This window comes from Eumetopias jubatus, unplaced genomic scaffold, assembly GCF_037043125.1.
Source record: "Eumetopias jubatus isolate StellerSeaLion01/CBP00866 unplaced genomic scaffold, mEumJub1_p1.0 scaffold_13, whole genome shotgun sequence".
NCBI classification, from domain to species: domain Eukaryota; kingdom Metazoa; phylum Chordata; class Mammalia; order Carnivora; family Otariidae; genus Eumetopias; species Eumetopias jubatus.
Genome location: NW_028274819.1, coordinates 57,592,075 through 57,617,009, shown reverse-complemented (window position 1 = coordinate 57,617,009; position 24,935 = coordinate 57,592,075). Strand labels below are relative to the sequence as shown.

The following is a 24,935-nucleotide window of genomic DNA, read 5'->3' as shown; positions in this document are numbered from 1 at the left end:
TAGAAAATATTACTATCATGATAATATGCTGAAGAAAACTATCCATTCTCTAAAATGAGTGTCATACGGTTTGTTTAAATCAACATTTTTGGGACACCTGAGTGGCTAAGTCAGTTGGGCATCTGCCTTCGGCTCGGGTCATGATCCCAGGGTCCTGGGATCGAGTCCCGTGTTGGACTCTTTGCTCAGCGGGGAGCCTGCTTCTCCCTGTGCCTCTGCCACTGCCCCTGCTTGTGATTGCTCTCTGTCTCTCTCTCTCTCTCTCTCTCTCACAAATAAATAAATAAAATCTTTAAAAAAATTTTTTTATTTACTTTTAATTGATAAGTTTTCAAAGACCACTTCAAATGCTATCTCCTTCATGAAGCTTTCTTATTCTCTCCTCACCGGAGTGTGAATTTTTAGCCTTTGGCAGTTTTGTTACTAATAAACTTATACTGAAGTTGTACGTGTATTTTTTAATCCCCTACTCTAGATTTTTACAAGAACTATATTTTACTCAACATTTACATGGGCCTAGCACAATACTTAATATATAGTATAAATAAATGTCAAATTCAATTAATGGGCTAATCAGCAATTTGAACCATATAAGCAATCTGAACTTCCCACTAATCTGGAAAGACTCTGCTAAACAATTAGAATAATAAAAGTGCACCAGATGAATAATCTGCATTAGAAAAGTGAAGATGCTCAGAAAGCACTCCAGAGAAAATAATGGGGAGGTGAGGAGAAGGAATGGAGTGGGTGAGGAATGATTAGGGGAAGATAAAAAGCTTTGCTTATTAGATGCATCAGAGCATATAAGCAAGCTTAGGCATAAATATACCTAGCATCTGACGATAAGGGTGGTCAAGGTAACTGACAGACATGAGTACTAGATTTGTAGGTCTCTAAGCTTATGATCAAGAATTTATTTCAAGAGACTTCCTAGATGAACAACATAATTAAAACAGCACTGAGGATAAAGAGCTTCCCTACTATGGAGTCTGGATTCATAGCTCCTTCCTTATAATTAGGACAATCATATTGTATCACCTAAATTGGGATACCTTTGAGATGAGAGTGAAAAGGAATGCTATTAATAATTATGGTAGAACAGACATAAACCAGGACTTGTCCTCTGCAAACTGCAATGTTTGGTCACTCTACTTATAGCCCACATATGGCCCACCTCTGGCCACCCTGATTCTCAAGGTTCAACAGTAACCATTCAAAAGATACATTCACTTTAATGCCCACTTCTCCTACTTACCCAAAAGGAAACAAGAAGAACCACAGCACTATTCAAGTTTGGTAACCCCTACCTGCCAAAATCACCATCTACAGTTTACCAATTATTTGATGAACATATGCCATGCAGGAAAGAACGGTAAAGTCTTACCAAAAACAAAACTTCAGCTCACCGATTACATATCAAACAAAGGAAAATAAAATCAAAAGAATCGACAAATCAAAGCATACATGTTTGTTTGAAACCCCTAGATTCAACTATTTTGGAACTGGGGCACTATGTCAGAAGTAATTACATAAATCAGAAGTAAAATGGATCTTACCTTGGGAACTTTGGGAGGACTCTGTAGAAGAGGAACTACTATCTGTATAACTCTGTGGGTCTTCTTTTCCCTCTTGAATAGATGAATTACCAGCTTCTGCCACCCTAGATGCTTGCTGTAATGTTTCTGTGACCAGCTGCCTTGTTTGTTCACTAACAACTGTGGCTTGAAATGTCACTGGTTTGGGTTTAATAAGAACCTAGAAGAGAATCGGAAATATACCCAGTTTAAATTTTAGAGCACTATTTAAAATGCTAAACTTCTAGTCATGAATAATATCTTCCTGACATGGGAAGCTGCATTCTGTACATTTCTTATGCTTTGGGCACAACATTGTTCATTAAAGACTAATTCAATCTATGAACAAATTAGAGTCAAGCCACATACATTTTAAGTGATATGTGCCAGACTGCAACAGCCATATTTTGACAAGAGGCTCTCCCCATTTTTTCTTGCCTATAATGACTTCAGAAGTCATTTTACAGGCTGTAGGCTATATAGCAGAATGACAGCCACATGCTACGGACTGCAGAACAGAAAGACACAAGAAGCCTGGACTCCCAATGCCACAAGAATAGTCCAGAATTTCCTCCCTCTGAACATTCATTAACATAATAAAATAATTAACTTATTATTAACATAATAAAAATACAACCCTAATTTTTGTAAGCCACTGTTCTTCAGGTTTCTTTTCATTAGCAACCAAATGAAATTCCTAAGACACCCGTACAAAGTAAACATGGTTGGGACCTAAGTCATCTTTGAAAAATCCCCCGAGAAACACTGACTTAGACAACTGTTATTAGAAGCAACATGAAACATGTGGCAGATCAACTCCTGGCAGAGGTCAAAACCACACACATTAAAATAAGTGAAATGGGAGAAAGATTTCAAACTGAACCATTCCACTTCAAGATTTGAACTCTAGGAGTTGACTTCATTTGGGTGCCTAGAATATAAAAATGTTAACTGCCCACATTTAGTTTTTATTTCTCCCATATGTAAGATTCGAAACCTTTTCAGACTCTATTAAGTCACCCATTTCCAAGAATTCAAGAATGAAAACATGGGTTATACTATGATGCAGATGATGGAGCAAAGGAGAATTGTTACCAGTTGAAACTTAAAGGCAATTTGGACTTATTTCTAATCACAAAACTTATTTGTTTGATTTGTAAACTATTTTGCTATGAATCTGAGGGAACTGATTCTAAAGGTAAATTATTAAAGGTAAATTAAAACCTTTTATAAGAATTCTAGGATAACATTTCTCAATCAAAGCTGACATTACTTCCTTTGATATCCTCACAAAAACAGTTAAAGTAGGTACTTTATAAAATAAATAGTAGTCTAACAACATAAGATTAAATCCTGGGCCTCAATTTTCTAGGCAAATTTCCAGAAAAATTCCCTTATCTTCTATTGCTTGAAAATGAACAGATATCTAGCTTCTCCATCATTTAGGTTTCAAGTAAAACAAATTTTTTATAAGTATATAAAGTGCTTTCAAAGGCCGTATTAGCTTACAAAAAATACTTTTTTCTGAGAGATTCTAAATAACTACCACTCTCCCTCAAGCATCTACTTCCCAAGGAACAATATATGCCTTCAGCAAATTTTACTCCGAGGGTTCGTTTCCCCAATCTTTGCTCATGATATGGCGCAAATATTTAGGTATCAAAAAAAAAAAAAGTACTAAAGAGAGAAACACGGGTTTTGAAAACAGGTAATTATGCACATTTGGTCATAACTTTTAACAATTTGATTTTTTAAAGATTACTGATCTCATTCAAATTTCCAACGTGGAATTTTAGTAATTTGAAATATACCAGAGCCAAGAAAAACCACCATATCTTATAGCATACCTGTGTTTTCCCTTGCTGCCCATAAACAATTTTTGTTGGGATGATTTTAGCTGCTGGCTGAACTGTGGAACCTATTCCTTTTGGTTGAGTTACAATCATTTTGGTGATGGGTCTTGTAGCAGTGATAATAGCTGGCTTTGCTCCTGTTGGCACCGTCTGAATAGTCTTTTCTCCCTAAATTAAAGTCAGTGAATATATGAAGTTTATATGTATTTCAATGCCAAAAACTGAAAAATCCTTTTACTGAAAAATCACAGTGAGGTTTTACAAGGATGATGGGGAAAGGACTGTAAATTAAATAGCAAAGTACAATGTTTCCAGGTGATCAAAAATGCTAGACTTAGTTGAGATAGTCCTAAAAGTCATCTGCCCAACTTTCTGTCCAAAGAAGGCATTATCTCCTGACAAGTGAATTTAAAAAATTATCTGACATAAGAATATTTACTACACCGTCACATTCATAGAATACATACATTAAAATAGTCAGGAAATTAAAAAAGAATATATACTAAAATGTTAACAATAGCTATCTCAAAAGAGTTGGGATTATAGGTCTCCCCCCAACATTACCTTTATTTTCTAATTTACCCCAAATAGACATTTATGTAATAAAAAATTACCGTGCATTATACCAATAACTAAATGTATACATACAAATAAACTAAGCTCCCCAAATACAAAATTATAAGGACACATAGCAATGTCTATGTGAAAATGCATGCACAAGAGATGAAATCAGCAGATATTAACAAACGTTCTGAGGTTATATGGGAAAATACAAAAAACAAACAGGGCATTTCCCACATTTTATTATTAGTATGTTACTAATATCACTTTAGTTTATTAACTAGATAGCTTAAGCTCATTAACTTTTCACCATTTTTATACTTTTGTCTGCTTTATTCTCAAGTACCTTCTGTCATTTATAGTCAATACTTGAGCTTACTCAAATTCAAAAACGGTGATTTTACTAAATTTTAATTTTTAAAAGTTAAAATCCATAAAACTGAAAAGAAAAATTTTCACCTAATTAGTTTTTAACTATTAGTCAACATCATCTAAAATGTGTGGCCATCCAAACTTAGCAGACAGTAAAAACAAAGCACCCAGCTGAGCTGGCAGAAGGTAATCACTCTGTGAATTTAGAGCTAAAGAGGTTACAAAAATCCCAAGTTTAACTATTTGCTGTAAGGGAGATTGTTATCTAAGGGAGATATGAAGTGTCTATCACTCATGTTATTACTTATTTTAATACAAACACACCCTTCACAGCAGCAGCTTTGGAAGGAGCTCTAGCTCATTTGCCAAGAGCCACTAGTTTGCAAGTAAGCATGCCTATCTATCAAATAGCTTAATGGGCCCTGTCCAAGTATAATGACCCATTCAAAGCCTATCAAAACCAACTAGCAGGCTATTTTTTGAAGAAGCTCTTCTGATGTATGTGTGTAGACATGCCCAGGTAACCAAGCTGTTGAGTACAGATGCATATACATATGTGTAGTCTTATGCTCTGATCTGATTGTTTTCCTAGTACTTCCTGAGTCCAATTATTGCTGGTAGGTATACCTAGCAGCTAGGATTCACACACAACTCTTCAATATATGTGACCATAGGACTCTGGGTACATGGCATCCCCTCTTACATATCAAATTCTATGAAACTGTAAACCAGACTGTAAAAGCGTTCTGAAAAGTGGAATTCTACTCCCAGGCTTTATTTTGGCTTACCATGTGAACTCAGGCTATGTTTTCCTACATGATGAAAAGATCTAATGCCAACATTATGAAGATTACGATACCTAGGAAGCTACTAGAGATCTACTACAATGAAGTACGGCATTTTTTTTCTAGCAAAGTAGGGACATTACCAAGCCTAAATAGTTAAGTACCAAGAGTAACAATAATAAGAGAAAAACTACTTATTGAGGACTTCCTATGTGTCAGACACTGTTTTAAGCACTTTTAAAACAGCTACCAGTTACTGAACAAACTCACTAGTAAAGATCACCATCCCCAACTTATAAATGAGGAAATTAAGGATGACAGAAGTTGAGTAAATTTGCCAAGGTCAAACAACTACCATACTAAGAGACAAAACCCAGATATGTCTAACTCCAAACCTCTGCACGACTGCCTTCACAACTATCAATGAAGCGGTTATTTAATTTTTTTTTTTTTACTAGCTCAAAGAGGTAAAAATGAAAGTAAATCCCCGTCAATTAATTTTCTTCACCCCAAATATTTCTCTTTGCCCAGCCTAGGCCAAACTAGCCTCGTGTCTACTGGCCAGAGGCAGGAATAAAACTGTCCTCCAACAGAGGTCCCACTGTAGTTAAGCCAGTGGAATCCTCCATCTGGACTAAGCTAAGCATCTAAATCATGGTCATAAGCAACTTAGCGATGAGCAACATGTTTTAGAAATTACTGTGAAAAATGGCATCAGTTGGTGGTGTTTTAACAGTTATTACATCACAGTAGCGGTAAATCAAACCATACAGGCCATTGTGGGGTTCTGAAGTCCTTAGGCAAATATTTGTATAGCTGGTCTTTAAAATCCTCAGTGGATTCAATGAATCTGCAGTATAAGCTCTTACTTACTCCAGCATTTAGCAATGTTGTGACAACGTTTTTGCCCGGGAGGCCTTGAATGGTCGTTCCTTTTCCTGTTGTCTTTTGCACAACAATCACATTGGGCTTGGAAGTCATTGGGATTGTAGTGATTTTGGTAGTCGTTCCTTAGAGAAGGGGGGAGAAAAGGAGGCCTGAGTTAAGGACTAGTGATACTTGGTTATTTCTGTTTATGCTGTATATAATTAATACATGTAGTTAATGTCATCCCAAGATGACATGAAGGTTGTCACAAGGATGAAATGAAGGCTTGGAACAGTAAGTAGAAGTTGTCCTAGAATGAGAGAATATTAAGAATTGACTTTTACAGCAGTCATCTTCTTGGAATTTGAAAACTTGCAAACCAAAATCAGAATCTAAAAATATCACTATCAGTTTCCCCATCAATATTCCTCCCCTGACTAGTTAATTGAAACAAATAAAAATCTGCATTCCACAACAAATGCTTCCCCAAACCCAGTATTATATTTATTTGACTAGTGTGGTGGGAAAATTCTTCAAAAAAGAACATTAAAAATCGGTAAATACTTATCAAAATTAATATAACATTAGGCTCTAGAGAAAATTTATGAAAATAAGCCATTTATGTTTATGTGATTAAAAAAAAACATTCATAGACCAAGGCACAGATTAAACACATGCTCTTGTAATCTGCAGCACTCTGAAGAGTCTGAGGATGAAACTCCAATTTATATATTTATATAAAAAAATTTATATTTTCAACAATTAAGATCTACTTGGTAGATCTACATCTGCTGATCCAAACATACTATCATGTTCTCTTCCCCACAACCTGCTTCTCTTATGCCTATCAAATTTGTACCCTATATTCTTTTGACTGTCGCAGTTAGAAATCCTAGTGCAAATCTTGCCTTGTGAAAGCCCCTTGAACTCCAAAGGATCTTTTTGCATCCCTAATTCCTCAGTGCTTAGCACATACTGTACGGCAATTACTCAGGAATAGTTGTTCAGTGAAGATGTGAACAAACTCAATTTGTCACCAACATATGTCTTCTTTCAAAATGTTATCAATGTCAACTCATCTCTTTTGGCTTCTCATATTTTCTCCCTATTTCAAGTTTCTCTATCATACAAATAGCTCTCATGCTCCCGTTATATCAAACATCCTTTAAAAACCAGTTTGACCCACAAAGTGAAATTGGTCAAAAACCTTTCCAGGGTAACTGGCTGACTCAGTCAGTAGAGCATGTGACTCTTGGGGTTGTAAATTTGAGCCCTATTCTGGAGGTAGAGATTACGTTAAAATAAAACAAACAAAAAAAAACCTTCCTAATCCCTATTTTATCTAGATAGTTCTAACTTTCCCTCTTAGGTGTCACAATCCTACATGACCTGACCCTTAATCTACCAATTTGATCTTATTTGTTCCTATTCCATAATATACATAACAAGCTCTAATAATAAGTAATAACTCTAATAATAAGTAATAAGTCTAATAAGTAACTTCTTCTATTAAGTAACTTCTTCACTATGGCTTCCTATTATCTGTCACATAGAGCCCAAATTCCTCTTAGGTTTCCAGGTTCTGCCAGACTTTAATTTTCAGGATCATCCAATATGTACCTCTCCTTCAGTGTGTTGGTTTCCACATTGGTCCTTGAGCATATGAGTCCCAATGCTACTTCTATGCCTGTGATTTCCTCTGCCCATGAAAACAGGCAAGTCATACTTTTCTTCTCTAGGCTTGCATATCATTTATCAAATGACTAAGCACAGAACAGGTACTCATTTAAAAACATGACCAATTAATATATTCCCAAGAAGAAAAATTAAACAAAATTTTATTCTTTTCTACTAGAGAAACAGCATTCCTGACTAGAGTTTTAGAAATAAGGTTACACGAAGAATAAGAATATTCTAGTCAGTTTTTGGCAATCTTATTACGTTATGTATCTTTATACTTGCCATCATCTAATGTCTTGTCAGTCCAAGGTAACACAGGTTACATAAAAATGCACTTTTATCCACACACCAGCTTCACAAATGTTTTTCCCTTTATCTGTAGTTTTTGAATAGTAAGCTGTTAAGAGCCACAAAGACCACACTGGCCATTATTCATATGTATCAACTTCAACTCTTAATTAACTTTAATGCCTCATACATGATTGATTATGATGAATCCTTCAATAATACAGCCTCACTAAATACTTGGTTAGTAAAAGTGTTTTCAGAAAGTAAGCATTAATGGGCGCCTGGGTGGCTCAGTCATTAAGCGTCTGCCTTCGGCTCAGGTCATGACGCAGGGTCCTGGGATCCAGCCCCACATCGGGCTCCTTGCTCAGCGGGAAGCCTGCTTCTCCCTCTCCCACTCCCCCTGCTTGTGTTCCCTCTCTCGTTGTGTCTCTGTCAAATAAATAAATAAAATCTTAAAAAAAAAAAAGTAAGCAAGCATTAAAAATTATCTCAAGGAAATGTTAACTAAGCTTTAACCAAAGTACAAGGACCACTTTTTTGAAAAACTTTCTTAACAAGTGAATTATATTTGTATCCAAGTCGTTGTCTAATCCTTTCCATTACAGGGATCTGTCAATTTATTAAACAGTTGCAAATCAAGTTCACCACTTAGCAAAATGAAGGGTGGCTGGGGAGAAGTTAGAAAACAGAAGAAAAAGGCATAACATAAGGAAAAGTACAGTGTCATATTAAAACAGAATAGTTTATGACTAGAATTATCAAGCTATGAAAGTCTAAAATTCCAGTGAGCATGTTTCTTTCAGTTGATAACTATGTTGTATCGGTGAAACAAGTGTTATTCATTTTTTTAAAAAAGATCTTCCTCTAGGGGTGCCTAGGTGGCTCAGTCATTTGAGCATCAGACTGTTGGTTTCGGTTAGCTCGTGATCTCAGGGTGGTGAGATCAAGCCCCCAGTTGAGCCCCGCCTGATTGGGCTTTGTGCTCTATGGGGAGTCCGCTAGAGATTCTCTCTCCCTCCCTCTCCTTCTGCCCCACTGCCCACTTATGCGCATGCCCACTCTTTCTCTCTCTAAAATAAATGAATCTTTAAAAAAATAAAAATAAAAATAAAGGTCTTCCTCTACACTTTCACAATAGTCAGTCTACAGTTCTCATGCTATAACAGAATGTATAAAAGTTCATTTGTTTGGCATTCTTTAGGGCAGAGAATGCATCCATGTACATCCCTATGTATCACAGCACCCAGCTAAAGATCCGGCTCATAGGCTATCAGAAAACCCACTATATATACAGTCTTCAATTATAAAGAGTTGACACAATGGGTGCAAATTAACTGTAAGTCACATTTGGATCATGGCCTATGATATTGGATGCATTCCAGGGATTTTTATTTAAAAATAAGATTCCTGTAAAAATGTGAGCATTATGGTAGGATGGCTTAAAGAAACTAATTTATTGGCCCAGATTTTACTATTCAGAGATTTTTTTTACATCACCCTAACAATTTGGTCTTTTGGATAATGTTTTATGCTGCTTTGCTCAAAGAATGAGCAAATGAATGAACGAATGGAAAAGATATATAAACACTAGCTCCTTGCCTGAACATTGTACTAAGGATCAAGAAAATCAAAATCAAGTCTTGCCACTGTCACAGGTTCTCATAATGTTCTCTGAGTGAAGAAGATAATGAGTTCATCTCTGAAGGATCCAATCTTCTGCATAAAATAGGCATGGTTCCTTAACCAACCCTCAACAAAGCTCACAAAAAAATTTACATATCTGATAGGTTCTCTATATATACACATATATGTAAATATCTGATTCTAAGGAGTTAAATAACTGCAAAAATAGTCACGCCTTCCATTTAGTTACTTATTCTAATGAAAAGAAAAAGCTGACCTTTCTAAAAAGCACTTTGGAAGCATGACTGCTTTCTAGAGAAAAGAAAGTAAGAACTTCACATAATAATTTATGTATAATGGGGTGCCTGAGTGGCTGAGTTAGTTAAGTGGCTGCCTTTGGCTCAGGTCATGTTCCTGGAGTCCTGGGACTGAGCCCTGCATCAGGCTCCCTGCTGAGTGGAGAGCCTGCTTCTCCCTCTGCCTGCTGCTCGCCCTGCTTGTGTTCTCTTTCTCTCTCACTCTCGCTCTATCTCAATAAATAAAATCTTTAAAAAAATAATTTATGTATAATGATGTTTATCACAGGATTATTTATAATGACAAAAAAATTGGAAGCAACCTAAAACGTTCAACAATGAGAAAATGGCTAAATTATGGTGCATCATATAAGAAAATATTGTGTAACCATTAAGTGGGGGCAGAGGAGGTGTCAAGATACATTTAAAAGAATAGGAAAATAAGATTATTCTGTGAAAAAAGGGTAAAAGCTGATTATATTAGATCTCAATGTAATTTTAAAAATACACACACATACACTTATAACCAAAAAACTGAACAGAAAAAGAAATGAACAGAAATATATACACTTAAATCTTAACATATTTCTCTGGATGGTAAAAAATTACATTTTAATTTTCTTTGTATCTTTCTGTATTTTCCAAATTACCCACAATAAGGGGGAAAGTATCATTTTTCTTTTTAAAGCCTTCTATTCTTACAGCTAGACGTCTGGGTATCTTTTAAGAAAAGCATTTCATTTTTGTTCGTGGAATAGGGAAGTCGGGTAGGTACAAACTCTAGAATCCAGCATCTAATTATGGATTATCCAAATTCATCCAACTAGGCTTACCAGTTCACTGTGAATAGATAACCAGGGACTGAAAACTGCTAATAAACTAACCTGTAATCCCACTACCACAAAATAAAAAAAACATTATAAAATAAGAAAACTGTCTTTATAAAGAATATTGATATGTAACGTAAGGATCAGTTTAGAGCAGTCAGAAATGAGAGATTCCTTAAAATAAAAGTGTCAGTGAAGCAGGAGTAGACACAAAACAAGCTCCATGCAATGAATAGCACTGTTTCAACTTTGTGCCAAGTACATCCTATTGTACTAGAAAAGTTTAAGAACTCTTCTCATGTATACCCAATAATACTTGAAAAAGCAGCTAACCATGAGTTGTTTTGTATTTACATACAAAGGTGGATAAAATGTATACATGTAGAGGGTATATATCTCTGCTTCTAGGAAAATACGCTTGCTTACTATAGTGCTCTAACCTGATACAAAGCAGCTAAATCATAAAGAAGGCCTGAAAACAGTGGCCTCATGACATCTAGACATTCCTTCAAGCTATAAGGTTATTATGAATTCATATATAAGTAAAGAAAAACCATTATGGTGATAAAAAGCTACATACCAATGAAGAATGATCACTTTTTGAAAAATGTTTGAGAATGTGCTCTATACCATTAAGATACTGTCAGGTAATAAATCAAAATTTGAGTTTTCACTGAGTTATTTAAAAAATCCTCTTAAAGCTGGAGTATGATGATTCTTTCCTTACTGGTTTCACCCTCCTCAGTTTGGCAAACATTGGATTTTCTCACTTACACTTAAAAAGAGAGCCAATATTAGCAGCTTTAAATACAGTGCTTTATGCCAACACCATGCCCTGCTTTGTTTTTTTATTCCAAGTTATCAGCAACATCATATATTGCCAGGAACTTCAATCCCTTCACTTCAAAATGTCAGAACAACTCACCTGGGACATACAGAATATGGCTAGTCTACAAAAATAGTAGATAGTTAAAGTCCACAGGGCTTGCTTGATGAGAGATTATTTACATAATTTTAATTAAAAACCAATAACGAAAACAGATGCTATGTTAACATTCCACTTCGGAGTCCACAGTCCAAATACTGCAGGAATTAATGAGCTGGTAAAAACCAGGTAAAGTCCCAAAATACCAATAAATATTAGCTTTCACTGAGTAAAATATTTCTTAAAAGTAAACAATCAATATAATGGTGAAAAGAAAATAAAGATACTCAAATATTTTTATTTTTAATAAGCTAAAAGTGACATTAGTAAATGAAATTATGAAATACGGTCCCTCAAAGATGAATAAATCCTAGTTCTTTCTTCCTCTATCTAGCTTGTGTGGCCTTAGATAGGTCAGTTTCAACTCTCTAGACTTAAATCTGTCTGTACCTGTTAACTGTGGGTGATACCAACTATTCAGATTTATCCATTCTGAAAGGACTGACAAATGGGAGAATACTTAGTAAATGAAAAATCTCTATACAAATGTAAATCATAGTATTTCCATTCTGATTAAAAACAACTAATGTTCTATTTTAAAACTGTCAAAAACTTAATGTGTGAAAATTTAATAGCAGAAATAAAAAACTAGACTTAATCACTAAACATCAGACTAAAAACAAAGCTCCAGATTTCTAAGCAGAAAACAGATCTAACAGAATCCTTCAACAGTGAAATGTTTTTTCCTCTTTACTGGTTACCTATAGCTTTAACGTATTTCAGATATACCTACCAGAAACTATATTACTGCTAATTATCTTGCCCCCCAGGGTAGCTAATGACTTGGGTACTACTGTGATGATGCTACCACTGGTAGTTTTCACATAGGTTGCAGCTCCAGGGGTTGCAGCCATCCGACCTATGGACGGGCTCACTGTTGGGCGGGTATAGGTTGCCTGTGTGCCTATAAAAAGGGAAAAGCCAAAAGAAAAACTTGTCATTACTTATAGAAGAATGACAATTTACACAGTTTAGCTATAATTCAATGTAATCTACATTGCTTCAACTTGAAAATGGAATTTCAAGGTGTCAAGACATTAAGTAACAATTTATAGACAGTTTTCAATGCACATAGCAAGAACTACAGCCAAGTCAATTTGGATTAATTTTACACATAAAATTTTGTGATGTGTTGCATCAAATTACCAACCTCAAGAAAAAGTATAACTATGTTTCTTTCTTCCACTACCCTTCTTCCACTAGTTCTATGCCAAAAGAAACTTAAATTTAATCATCTTTCCTGCCAGAGCATTTTAGAAATTTCTGTTACTGATTTTAAGGTTTCTACATCTGTTTTATGCAGTCACAGTGCCAAACCCAATGTCAGCATTCAGCAAATAAGGTAGTATTGTTTGCTTAAAATTTTATAAACTTACACTATTTTGTACTCTGCTACTCTCTAAATATATTTCCATCTTTTAAAGAATTATTCCATCATTTTACTAGAGATTAAAGTTGAAGCTGCCAAGAGTTGCCAGGAATATTTCTTTTGACCGAAAAAGTTCACTATTTACATATTTCCTCAACTCTAACTGACCCATTAGAATATTTTTCTTCATGTCTCTCAAAGGATTTTGCACTCTTCCCCACTATTCCAAAGACTTTTTTCTTTTCCCAAACAAGAATTAAATACTAACCAGATGAGCCTGTTATAGTTTCCTACAAGTCCAGTAACTCAGAAATACTATTCCTACACTAGGAACTATTAGTCTGGGGAAGAAAGAAGATGACTAAGATAATACCTTCTTTGACAGGAAAGCATTTTTTCATAATAATTAGAATGGGCATCGTGATAACCATTTTCAACAACTCCCTCCCTGCAAAAATGCTTTTATCAAGATATTTAAAAATTTTTAAATACAATCACAACCCAAAAAAAGGAGGAGGGGAAGAACATTAGGTAGAATTAATTTAAATCAGTTACAAACATACATTTGACTCCCCCTCAAAAAATCTAGTGGAAAGGGGGCACCTGGGTGGCTCAGATGGTTAAACGTCTGCTTTCGGCTCAGGTCATGATCCCAGGGTCCGGGGATCGAGCCCCACATTGGGCTCCTGACTCAGCGGGGAGCCTGCTTCTCCCTCTCCCTCTGCCTCTCCCCCACTCATGCTTGCTCTCTCTCTCTATCTCTGTATCTCTGTGTCTCAAATGAATAAATAAAATCTTAAAAAAAAAATCTAGTGCAAAGTAAACATGCTACAAACATAATGTGAACCAGCTAAATTTTAACAAAAAATTTTCCACTTAAGCTTTTGTTTTAAAAAAAGAAACACCTTTTCTAACAGAGATACACAGGCACAGACAGACACATTATTATTTTTTACCGTCTTTCCCTAAGGTAAAGAATCATATATAAATAACACTATTATCTTTGTACCAAATGGAAAAAAGTTTGGGGCGGGGGGGGAAGGGGCAGGGAGGGTGGAGTATGATAAATTTAATGCAAGAATAGCGTGTTTTTAAAGCACAGGTTTTGCAGAAACAGCAAGTAGAATGGTGGTTGGCAGGGACTGCGGGAAGGTGGTAATGGAGAGTTATTGTTTAATGTGCAGAGTTTCAGTTTGGGAAGATGAAAAGGTTCTGAAGCCTGATGGTGATGATGGTTATAAAATAACATGAATGCACTGAATGTCAATGAACTATACACTTAAAATGGTAAATTTCATGTTCTATTTTACCACAATTAAAAAGAAAAAAAAGAGAGTCAAACAGATGGGGGTTCAAATCCCAGATCTTCCTTTTATTGGCTGCATGACTTTGGGCAAGTTGCTTAACATCAGTCTCTGTTTTGCTGCTAAGAATAGAGATATTAAAGCCTAAGGGAGATTAAGTGTATAGACCTTTACATCCTGGCCAATAAATGATAGCTTTATAAACTTGAGACAGGTATCATTTTACACTATTTACATTCTATCATTTAAGTACTGGCCCTTCACAAAAAATCTGGTAAGAGTTATATAAATTTAAAATAGTAGTAGTAGCTAATTCTTACATTAATTAATAATAATAGCTATTGAGCACTCTGCTGGGGACTGTACATACCTGATTTCCTCTAATACTTATAATAACCTTATGGTACAGGTATTGTTATCCCATTTAAACAGACAAGGGAAAAGACTTACAGGGATTAGTAACCTGCTCAAGGACACAAAGGGTGGTACTATTTAAAATGTTCTACACTGTCACTTCCTTGGGCATACCCTGGTTGTTCTCATATATGGGCAAAATGGCATCCTGTGCTTCTCTAAGTCTGAGTAATGCTTACTACACCGCAATGTAATATAGACTTTCAACTTCCTAAGAGTGCAATCCTTCTGGGCCGGGAGAGTATGTTTTCAGTTCCTCAACAAATCCTGACTAAACACCTACTTCCAGACCAGCTCTACATATATATGGTGAATAAAACAAAGACGGTCCCTTATCATGGAGCTTATGGTCTAGTAAGGTGAACTACAATAAATCAACAAACAAGTAGTGAAGAAATTAGAAACTGTAGTTATGTGCTATAAAGTAAAAGAACAGAAGACCATGATAATAAAAGAAAGCTAATTTTAGTTGGGGGGGGGGAAGGCTCTTAAAGAACTGTCTCATTAATCTCTATATCCCTAGTGTCAAGCACTACGTTGATACAAAGAAATTACTCAATGACTATATGATGAATGAATGGACTGATGCTCGAGAAAACTTACCAGTAGGAGTGGTTACCAGTTTAGTTGTCATAATGGCACCATTACTGCTAACCACCATAATAGGGGAATTGCTACTGGTGGGCAGAGTTGCTGTCACTGGTTTGGGTAAGATTTTACTTGGTTGAACTTGTTGTGTGATGATTTTAACACCTTTGAAAGAAGAAAGAGAAATCTCAATACAGATTATTTTGAAAAACACTTTCCTTATACCAACCCAAGAGGGCAGTAGTTACACATTTTTGCTCAGTCTTGCCTAAAGAGCTTTTTCAAAATGATGAAATTCTCAATTTTCATTCCTTAAATTCCTCTTTCCTGATTTCTCTCATTCAATAAAATAATTAAGATATTACAGAAACTATTAACAATTTCTTTAAAAGAACATTTTTTCTTTTGTCTAAGATCACGTCAAATAAGAGCTTTCAAACCAAATTAGTGTAATGATGTGGATTTTTTTTACATTTTTCAAAATTTTTATTTAAATGTTAATTGTTACATTGACTTTCCAAATGTAAAATATCCATTTAAAAGAAATCTCTCAAAAAAAGTAAAATAAAAAATAAAATGAATCTCTCATGCTAACTATAAATTTAAGTACTAGTAATTGTTAACTGAGGAAGGAAATTATTGGTAACACTTTCCCCCCCGACTAACTTACCTGAAAAAATCCATGGGATGGAGTATATTGTCATAGACAACTAAAAATTATATTACTTTTTAGATAGTGATTTAGGTTGAGATATTAGGAAGCAAATACATCTATTTATTTAACAACCTTAAATAATTTTAAATTTCTTGTAGGCCAACTAATTAGTTAAAATTATGATCATCACCTAGACATAACTGGGCAAATTATTATCTTTATAACTCAGTTTTCTCATCCATAAAATAAAGATACTATCAGTATATACATTCTTGGGTTGTTATAAAGATTAAATAAATCAAAATTGTAAAGTACCTAATACATAGCAAGAATTCACTAAAGTATTATTACTGTAGAGATAAAGAAATTCTGATTATAATAAATCATAACCAGTGAAGTTGTAGGGAAAACATTTTTTCCAGTATTATCTCATTAGTGAATTACAATAATGCTTAAGACACATAAAAAGAAGTACACCTCCCCCAATAACCACAGACAGAAAAAACTTAATGGAATCATAAGAGATTACTTTGCTCAGTCCTATGCAAATAGGTTGAAAATTTAGATCAAACAGATTATTATCTAGAAAAATATTAGTTATCAAAATGGGCTTCAGAAAAGACAGGTATCTAATTAGACAAATTTCCTTAAGATAAATTTTAAGGACTCCTCCCCCTTCATCAATAAATAGCAGGCCCAGATAGTTTCACAGAACAATTCTATAGTCCTGTAAAAAGAAGATAATTACAATGTATTTAAAACCATTCCTCTTTAAAGTTCTCATCATCAGAAAAAAAAAATTTGTAACTTTGTGGTGATCAGTATTAACTAAACTTGTTGGGGTGAGTATTTCATAATATATACATATATCAATCAAAAAATTATGTTATACACCTAAAAATAATACAATGTTATATGTCAATTATATCTCAATTAAAAATGAAAACCATTCAAAGACCAATTTCTGACAAGAGAGCATGAGGAGCTCTGCTAATCTGCTAACCCAATGGAACTAGTAAAATGATAACCAATGAGAAGTTCTGGAAATAGTCCTGAGGACAAATGAAGAAACATCTACTCAAGAGTATATAGAAAAATTCAGTAAGAAAGGAGAGATCTGTGGTATTTAAACTAAGACCTGTCCCTCCTTACCCACTAAGAGTGAGGGAAAGACTCCTCCCCAGACTGCTGTAGTCAAGAACACAAGGTTTCCTCTTATTCCAGCTCCCTGTTAGAGGGCTTTCTTCCGAGGAGCAGCAGGACTTCAGTTTACCTCATCCTGCCCCCAGGTAAGTATTGCTAAGCCCCAGGCAAGTGATGTCAAGAAGTATGCATTCCCTTCTTCTGCCAATCCCCCAACTGATGGAACAAAGGCTATACTTTGGGCACAAGGCTACTGAGAAACTGGAGTCCTGATCACCATTGCCCTGGCTTATGAGGTGGTGGCTCTACCACCAGGAGAAGCAAGCCAAGAGGATATCAGGCTGCTGCCCACCCTCCTACCCTTGCCTTCACTGAGTGCTCAGGTTCTAGAGCAGGAGTGTCATTCAGAGAAGAGCTCCAGAGCTGCGTGAGGGTAGAAACAGATAATAAAATAGGTAGTTTGCAATCTCTTCCCAAAGGAACTGACTTCATTTGTAATAGAGCACGGAGAAGTTTAAGCTCTCAAGAACAGTTGAGGACGTGATGAAAGGCAACTGGAAGATTTATGGATTTCAGAAAAAACAGTCGGGGCACCTGGGTGGCTCAGTTGGTTAAGCGTCTGCCTTTGGCTCGGGTCATGATCTCAGGGTCCTGGGGTTGAGCCCTGCGTCGGGCTCCCTGCTCAGAGGGGAGTCGGCTTGTCCCTCTCCCTCTGCCCCTCAACCCTGCTCATGCTCTCTCTCAAATAAATAAAATGTTAAAAACAAACAAGCAAAAAACCCCAACATTCAAGACAATAGGCCAGATAGCTTGCAGAAGAGGACTGAGGTATAAGGAAGCTAAGAGGAACCCTCCTGTAGTCAGAACAAATACACCTCTGAAACTATTCCAAAAATTTAGATTAGTTTGTAAAGCAACTTAAGACTCCAAGACACTGTTGAAAACAAAAGTAGTTTAACAGTTGGGTGTGGTCAGAGAAAGAGCAGGAGAGAGTCACACTGATTCCACTGTCATCTCAGAACTGTGGGCATACCCAGAGCTGTAACTCCCTGAGCAACAGGATCAGAAGCTTACTTCACTAAAATAATCGATCTAGTTACAAAACAACAAATAATGAAGTAAATAACAAAAAAAAATCACAGACTGGGAAGGTACAAGAAGATCAATCTAGGTACAATATATAATGCCTAATATCTAAAATATCAAGGGGTGCCTGGCTGGCTTAGTTGTAGAGCATGTGACTGTCAATCTCAGGGTTCTGAGTTCAAGCCCCACGTTGGGCATGGAATCTACTTTTTAAAAAATAATTAAGTAAACTAAATAAAATATCAATATAAATATCTAAAATGTCCAGTTCCAACAAAATACAAGGAGGCGTACAAAGAAAAGGGAAAATATGACCCATACACTGGGAAAAAAAGCAGGCAACAGAAATTCCCTATGAGAGCAAACACATGTCAGATTTAACAACAACAAAAGACTTCAAAGTAGCCATTATAAATATGTTCACAGAAGTACAGAAAAGCATTATCATAGAAGTAAAAGAGGGTATGACAACAAAGTTGCATCAGAGTATTAATAAAGCAATAGGAATTACAAAAAAAGAACCAAAGGGGAAATTTGGGGTTAAAAAGTATAGTAACTGAAATAAAAAATTCGCTAGAGGGGCTCAAGAGTAGATTTGAACGGCAGGAAAAAATAAAAGAGCAAATGTGAAAATAGAGCAATTAGATTATGCAAGCTGAAAAAAGTGTCAGAGAAAAAAGAATGAAGAAAAATGAACAGAACCTCAGAGAAATGTAGAACAGCAGCAAGTGCCCAAAAATATGTAACAGAACTACCAAAAGAAAACAACAGCAAGAAAAGAGAAGAAGAAATATTCAAAGAAATTGCTGAAAATGTCCTAAATTTATTGAAAAGCAGTAACTTATACATTCAGGAAGCTCTACAAACTCCAAACAGAATGGGATCTACAAACAGACACATCATACTAAAAATGCTAAAAGTCAAAAGCAACAGAAGAAATCCTGAAAGTAACATAAAAAAACCAACTTATCACTTATAAAGGAACTGCATTAAGGTTAATAACTGACTTCTCAGCAGAAACTGTGGACTTTAACAGGCATTAAGACAACTATTCCAAGTGTTCAAAGAAAAAAACTGCCAACCAAGAATCCAATATCCAGCAAAGCTATCTTTCAGAAATGAAGGCAAAATAGACTACCAGATAAACAAAAATGGAGGGAATCTGTTGCTAGTAACAATGTGTTGCCTTACAAGAGACACTAAAGGAAGTTCTATGAAAAGAAGGAACAAGGAACAAAACTTTGATGTTCACTCTTGACAGTTATACTCAACATTTTACTAGAGACTCTAGTCAGGGAAATTAGGCAAGAAAAAGAAATACAAGGCATCCAGACTGTAACAGCAGAAATCATCTCTATTTATAGATGACATGATCTTTTATATAGCAAATCCTAAGAAATTCACCTAAAACTATTAGAGCTAAAAAATGAGTTCAGCAAAGGTATGGGGTATCAAATCAACACAAAAATCAGTTGCATTTGTATAAATTAGCAACGAATATCCAAAAAATGAAATTAACAATTTCATTTACAGTAGCTTCAAAAAAATACTTAGGAATAAATTTAACAAAAATGTAAAATTTATACTCCAGAAACCATACAACATTGATGAAATAAATTAAAGAAGATCTAAATAAATGGGAAAACATCTCATGTTCATGAACCAAAAGATTTAACATTATTAAGATGGTAATACTCCTAAACTGACCTACAGATTCAATGCAATCCCTCTCGGAATCTCAGTTGACTTCTTTATAGAAATTGATAAGCTGATTCCAAAATTCTTATGGAATTGCAAGGGACCCAAATAGTCAAAACAATCCTTAAAAACAGAACAAGATAATAGTAATTACACTTCCTGGTTTCAAAAAGTACTGCAAATCAGTGGTAACCAAAACAATGTGGCACTGGCATATGGATACACATACAAATTAATGGAACAGAACTGAGAGTACAGAAACAAACCCACACATGTGGTTGACTGATTTTCAATAAGGTACCAAGACAGTTCAGCGGTGGGGGTGGGAGGGAGGAGACAGTCTTTTCAATAAATGGTACTGGAAAAAATGGATAGCCATATGCAAAAGAATGAAATGGGAGGCTTACTTCACATCATAACAAAATTAACTCAAAATGGCTCAAAGACCTAAATTTAAGAGGTAAAACTATCAAACACTTAGAAAAAGACAAAGAGATAAATCTTTATGATCAGGGATTTGGTAAAAGATTCTTAAATATGATACCAAAAGCATAAGCAACATTAGAAAAAATAAACTGGACATCACCAAAATGAAAAACTTTTGTAATAGGACATCATCAAGAAAGTGAAAAGACAACCAACAGAATGGCAGGAAATATTTGTAAATCATATATCTAATAAAGGTTTAATATCTAAAGTATATAAACTAAAAAAAACTACTACAACTCAGTGATAAAAAGATAACCCAATTTAAAAATGGACTAAGGATATAAATAAATATTTCTCCAAGGAGGATATAAAAAGGGCCAATAAGCACAGGAAAAGGTGTTTGACATCATTAGTCATCAGAAAAATGCAAATCAAAACCACAGTGAAATACCACTTCACACAAGCTAGGAGGGCTAGAATCGAAGTCAGAGAATAACAGGTGTTGGAAAGGAGGACAAGAAATTGGAACCCTCATACACTAATGGAGATGTAAAATGGTACAGTCATTTTGGAAAACAGTCCAGTAGTTTCTCAAACAACTATACATAGTTAACATACAGCTGAGCAATTCAACTCCAAGGTATATACACAAGAGAACTGAATACCCAAAAACTTACACATGAATGCTTTCCACAGAATATACTCATAACAGCCAACAGGTGGAAAAAATCCAAATGTATATCAGTGGACAAATAGATAAACAAAATGTGAAATATTTGGCCATAAAAAGGAACGAAATACCAATACATGTATGAACCTTGAAAACACTGTTAAGCGAAAGAAACCAGTCACGAAAGACCACATATTACATGAGTCCATTCATATGAAAATCCAGAGACAGAAAGTAGATTAGTGGTTGCTTAGGGCTGGAGAGGCTGTCATAGGGAGCAGAGAATGATAACTAATGGTTACAGGGTTTCTTTTCAAAGTGATGAAAATGTTCTAAAATCAACATGGTGATGGTCACACATATCTGTGAATATACTAAATACTACTGAACTGTACACTTTGAATGGTTATTTGAATGGTATATAAATTACATCTAAATAAAGCTTTTTTTAAAAAAAAATTCCAAGCATTTTTAAAAAGGAAAATATTACAAGTCTTTCTTGAAAGCACACATAACATTAAACTAAAGTCTGACAAAGACTGTACACAAAAAGAAAACTACAGACCAACTTCCCAAGACTAGCAATACACAATCAATTCCTCATACTGAGATAAATTGCAAAATATTTAAATGTAAAAAATGTGAACTGTAACTAAAAATCTAGAAGCATTAAAGACTACACTGATAAATTCAACTATATAAAAACAAAAAAGGATCTATGCAGAAGTCCGCAGAGATAAAGTCAACAACAGACAGACAAATGGGGAGGAAAATCTCTGCAAATCATGAAACACACACAAGACTTACTAATTATCCTGATACAATAAAATTCCCAGAAATTGATGAGAAAAATACTACAGTAGAAGTATGGACAATGAATACAGACTACACACAAAAAATAAAATACAAAGGGCTCTCAAACCTAAAGAGTTGTTCAAACTCACTCTAGATATAAGAAATGAAAATAAAACAACACAGAGAAAATGAAATACTTAAGTATAAATGTAACAAAACGTGTAAAGGATTTGTACACTGAGAACTGTGAAACACTGATGAAAGTGAAAGAAGACCTAACTGAATGGAGTGCCACACTCTGTTCATGAACTGGGTAACTCAACACAATGTCAATTCTTCCTAAACTCACCTAGAAGCTTAATGCAATTCCTAGAAAAATCCCAGTAAAGTTTTACTACACACAGATACATTTAATCTTCAATTTATATAGAAAGGCAACAAAACTAGAATAGCTAAAATAATTTTGAAATAGAAAAATAAAGTGGAAGGAATCACTCTATCTACATTAGAGCTTCCTATATAGCTATTATAATCAAGACAGTATGGTACTAACAGAGAGACAGACACAAAGATCAATGGAACAAATGGAGTACCTAAAAATAAACCCACACAAATATGCCCAACTGATTTCTGACAAAGATGCCAAAGCAATTCAATAGAGTTTGATAGCCTTTTCAACAAAGGGTGCAAAAGCAATTACATCCACAGGCAAAAAAAAATTAACCTTGACCTAAACCTCACACTTAATTATATAAAAATTCACTCAAAATAGATTATGACTTGGATAAAACTATAAAACTTTTAGAGAAAAAAATAGGAGAAAAATGTTAAAACCTAGAACTATGCAAAGTTCTTTGAATTGATACCAAAGACATGATCCGTAAGAGGAAAAACTGATAAACTAGACTGAATCAAAATCTAGTATGAGTGAACAACCCAGAGCTAATTAGTGGGACTTTATTACTAACATATTCCTCCTATAACTATGATGGTTAGACTTCTTAAAGCAGTCATGGCATAAGACTCTACAACTGAGGAGCTTAAGACAGATGGGGAAAACAGGGTTAGAAGGCTAAAGTTTTTGAGTCAATCTAGAAAAGCTTTTATAAGCATTTTCACATGGAATAAAAGAGAGTCCAGACAACATAATAAATATATAGCATCATATAGCCACACTAGATTTTGTATAATTAACTATACCTTGTGCTCACTAGAAATTTTTTAGTATCTCCTACCCCTGCTGTTCAAAAGAGATGATTAAAAATTCATTTTTGGAATAAGACAAGCATTACCCTGATACCAAAAGCAGATAAAGACACCAGGGGAAAAAAAAGAAAAAAAGAACTATAAGCCAATATTTCTGATGAACACAGATGCAAAAATCCTCAACAAAGTACTAGCAAACTGCATCCAACAATACATTAAAAAAATCATTCACCACCATCAAGTGGGATTTATTCCTGTTGCAAGGGTGATTCAATATTTGCAAATCAATCAATGTGATACATCACATTAATAAGAGAAAGGCTAAGAACTATATAATCATTTCAGTAGATGCAGAAAAGGCACTTGACAAAGTATAACATCCATTCATGGTAAAAGCCTTCAACAAAGGTTTAGAGGGAACATACCTCAACATAATAAAGACCATATATGAAAAACCCACAGCAAACATCATACTCAATGGGGAAAAACTGAGAGCTTTCCCCCTAAGGTCAGGAACAAGACAAGGATGTCTACTCTCACCACTTTTATCCAACATAGAACTGGAAGTCCTAGCCACAGCAATCAGACAACAAAAAAGAAACAAAAGGCATCTAAATCAGTAAGGAAGAAGTTAACCTTTCATTATTTGCAGATGACATGACACTCTATACAGAAAACCTGAAAGACTCCAAAAACACCTGCTAGAACTAATATATGAAGTCAGTAAATTCACAGGATACAAAAACAGAAATCTGTTGCATTTCTATACACCAATAATGAAGCTGCAAAAAAGAAATTAAGAAACAATCCCATTTATAATTACACCCAAAACAATAAGATACCTAGGAATAAAACTAACCAAAGAGGTAAAAGAGTTATACTCTGAAAACTGTAAAACACTGATGAAATTCAAGATGACACAAAGAAATGGAAAGACATTCCATGTTCATGGATTGAAAGACCAAATATTGTTAAAATGTCTATATTACTCAAAGCAATGTACGCATTTAATTCAATCCCTATCAAAATACCACCAGCATTTTTCACAGAGCTAGAACAATCCTAAAATTTGTATGGAACCACAAAAGACCCTGAATAGCCAAAGCAATCATGAAAAAGAAAAGCAAAGCTGGAGGCATCACAATTCCAGATTTCAAGTTATATTACAAAGCTGTAGATGTCAAAACAGTATGGTACTGGCACAAAAAGAGACACACAAATCAACAGAACAGAACAGAAAACTCAGAAATAAACCCACAAATCAATTAATCTTTGACAAAGCAGGAAAAAATATCCAGTGGGAAAAAGACAGTCTCTTGAACAAATGGTATGGGGAAAACTGGGCAGCAACATGCAAAAGAATGAAACTGGACCACTTTTGGGGTGCCTGGGTGGCTCAGTCAGTTAAACATATCTGCCTTTGGCTCAGGTCATGATCCTGGATCCTGGGATTGAGCCCTGCATCAGGCTCCCTGCTAATTGGGAAGCCTGTTCTCCCTCTGTTCCCCCCACTGGTGCTCTCTCTCTCTCTCTCGCTCTCTATCTCAAATAAATAAATAAAATCTTAAAAAAAAAAAAAAAAGAAAAGAAAAAGAAACTGGACCACTTTCTTACACCATACACAAAAATAAATTCAAATGGATTACAGACCTAAATGTGAGACCTGAAACCATAAAAATCCTAGAAGGGAACACAGGTAGTAACTTCTCTGACATTGGTTGTAACAATTTTTTTCTAGATATGTCTCCTGAAGCAAGGGAAACAAAAAGCAAAAATAAACTTGGGGACTACATCAAAATAACAGGCTTCTACATAGTGACAGTGAAGGAAACATCAACAAAACTAAAAGCTATGGAATGGGAGA

General features: G+C 35.0%; 1 protein-coding gene across 13 annotated transcripts in view; it reads right to left on the bottom strand.

Annotated features, from left to right (window-relative positions):
- Nucleotides 1–24,935, bottom strand: part of EMSY (EMSY transcriptional repressor, BRCA2 interacting) — a 144,073-nt gene that overhangs the window by 20,934 nt on the left and 98,204 nt on the right. For all 13 annotated transcript variants that reach the window (XM_088017943.1, XM_028115888.2, XM_028115881.2 and 10 more), the window contains 5 exons: nt 15,405–15,554; nt 12,448–12,618; nt 6,019–6,155; nt 3,422–3,595; nt 1,557–1,755 (listed from right to left, as the gene is read on the bottom strand). In XM_088017943.1, coding sequence (XP_087874069.1) covers nt 1,557–1,755; nt 3,422–3,595; nt 6,019–6,155; nt 12,448–12,618; nt 15,405–15,554 — 831 coding nt within the window. The remainder of the gene's footprint in view (nt 1–1,556; nt 1,756–3,421; nt 3,596–6,018; nt 6,156–12,447; nt 12,619–15,404; nt 15,555–24,935) is intronic.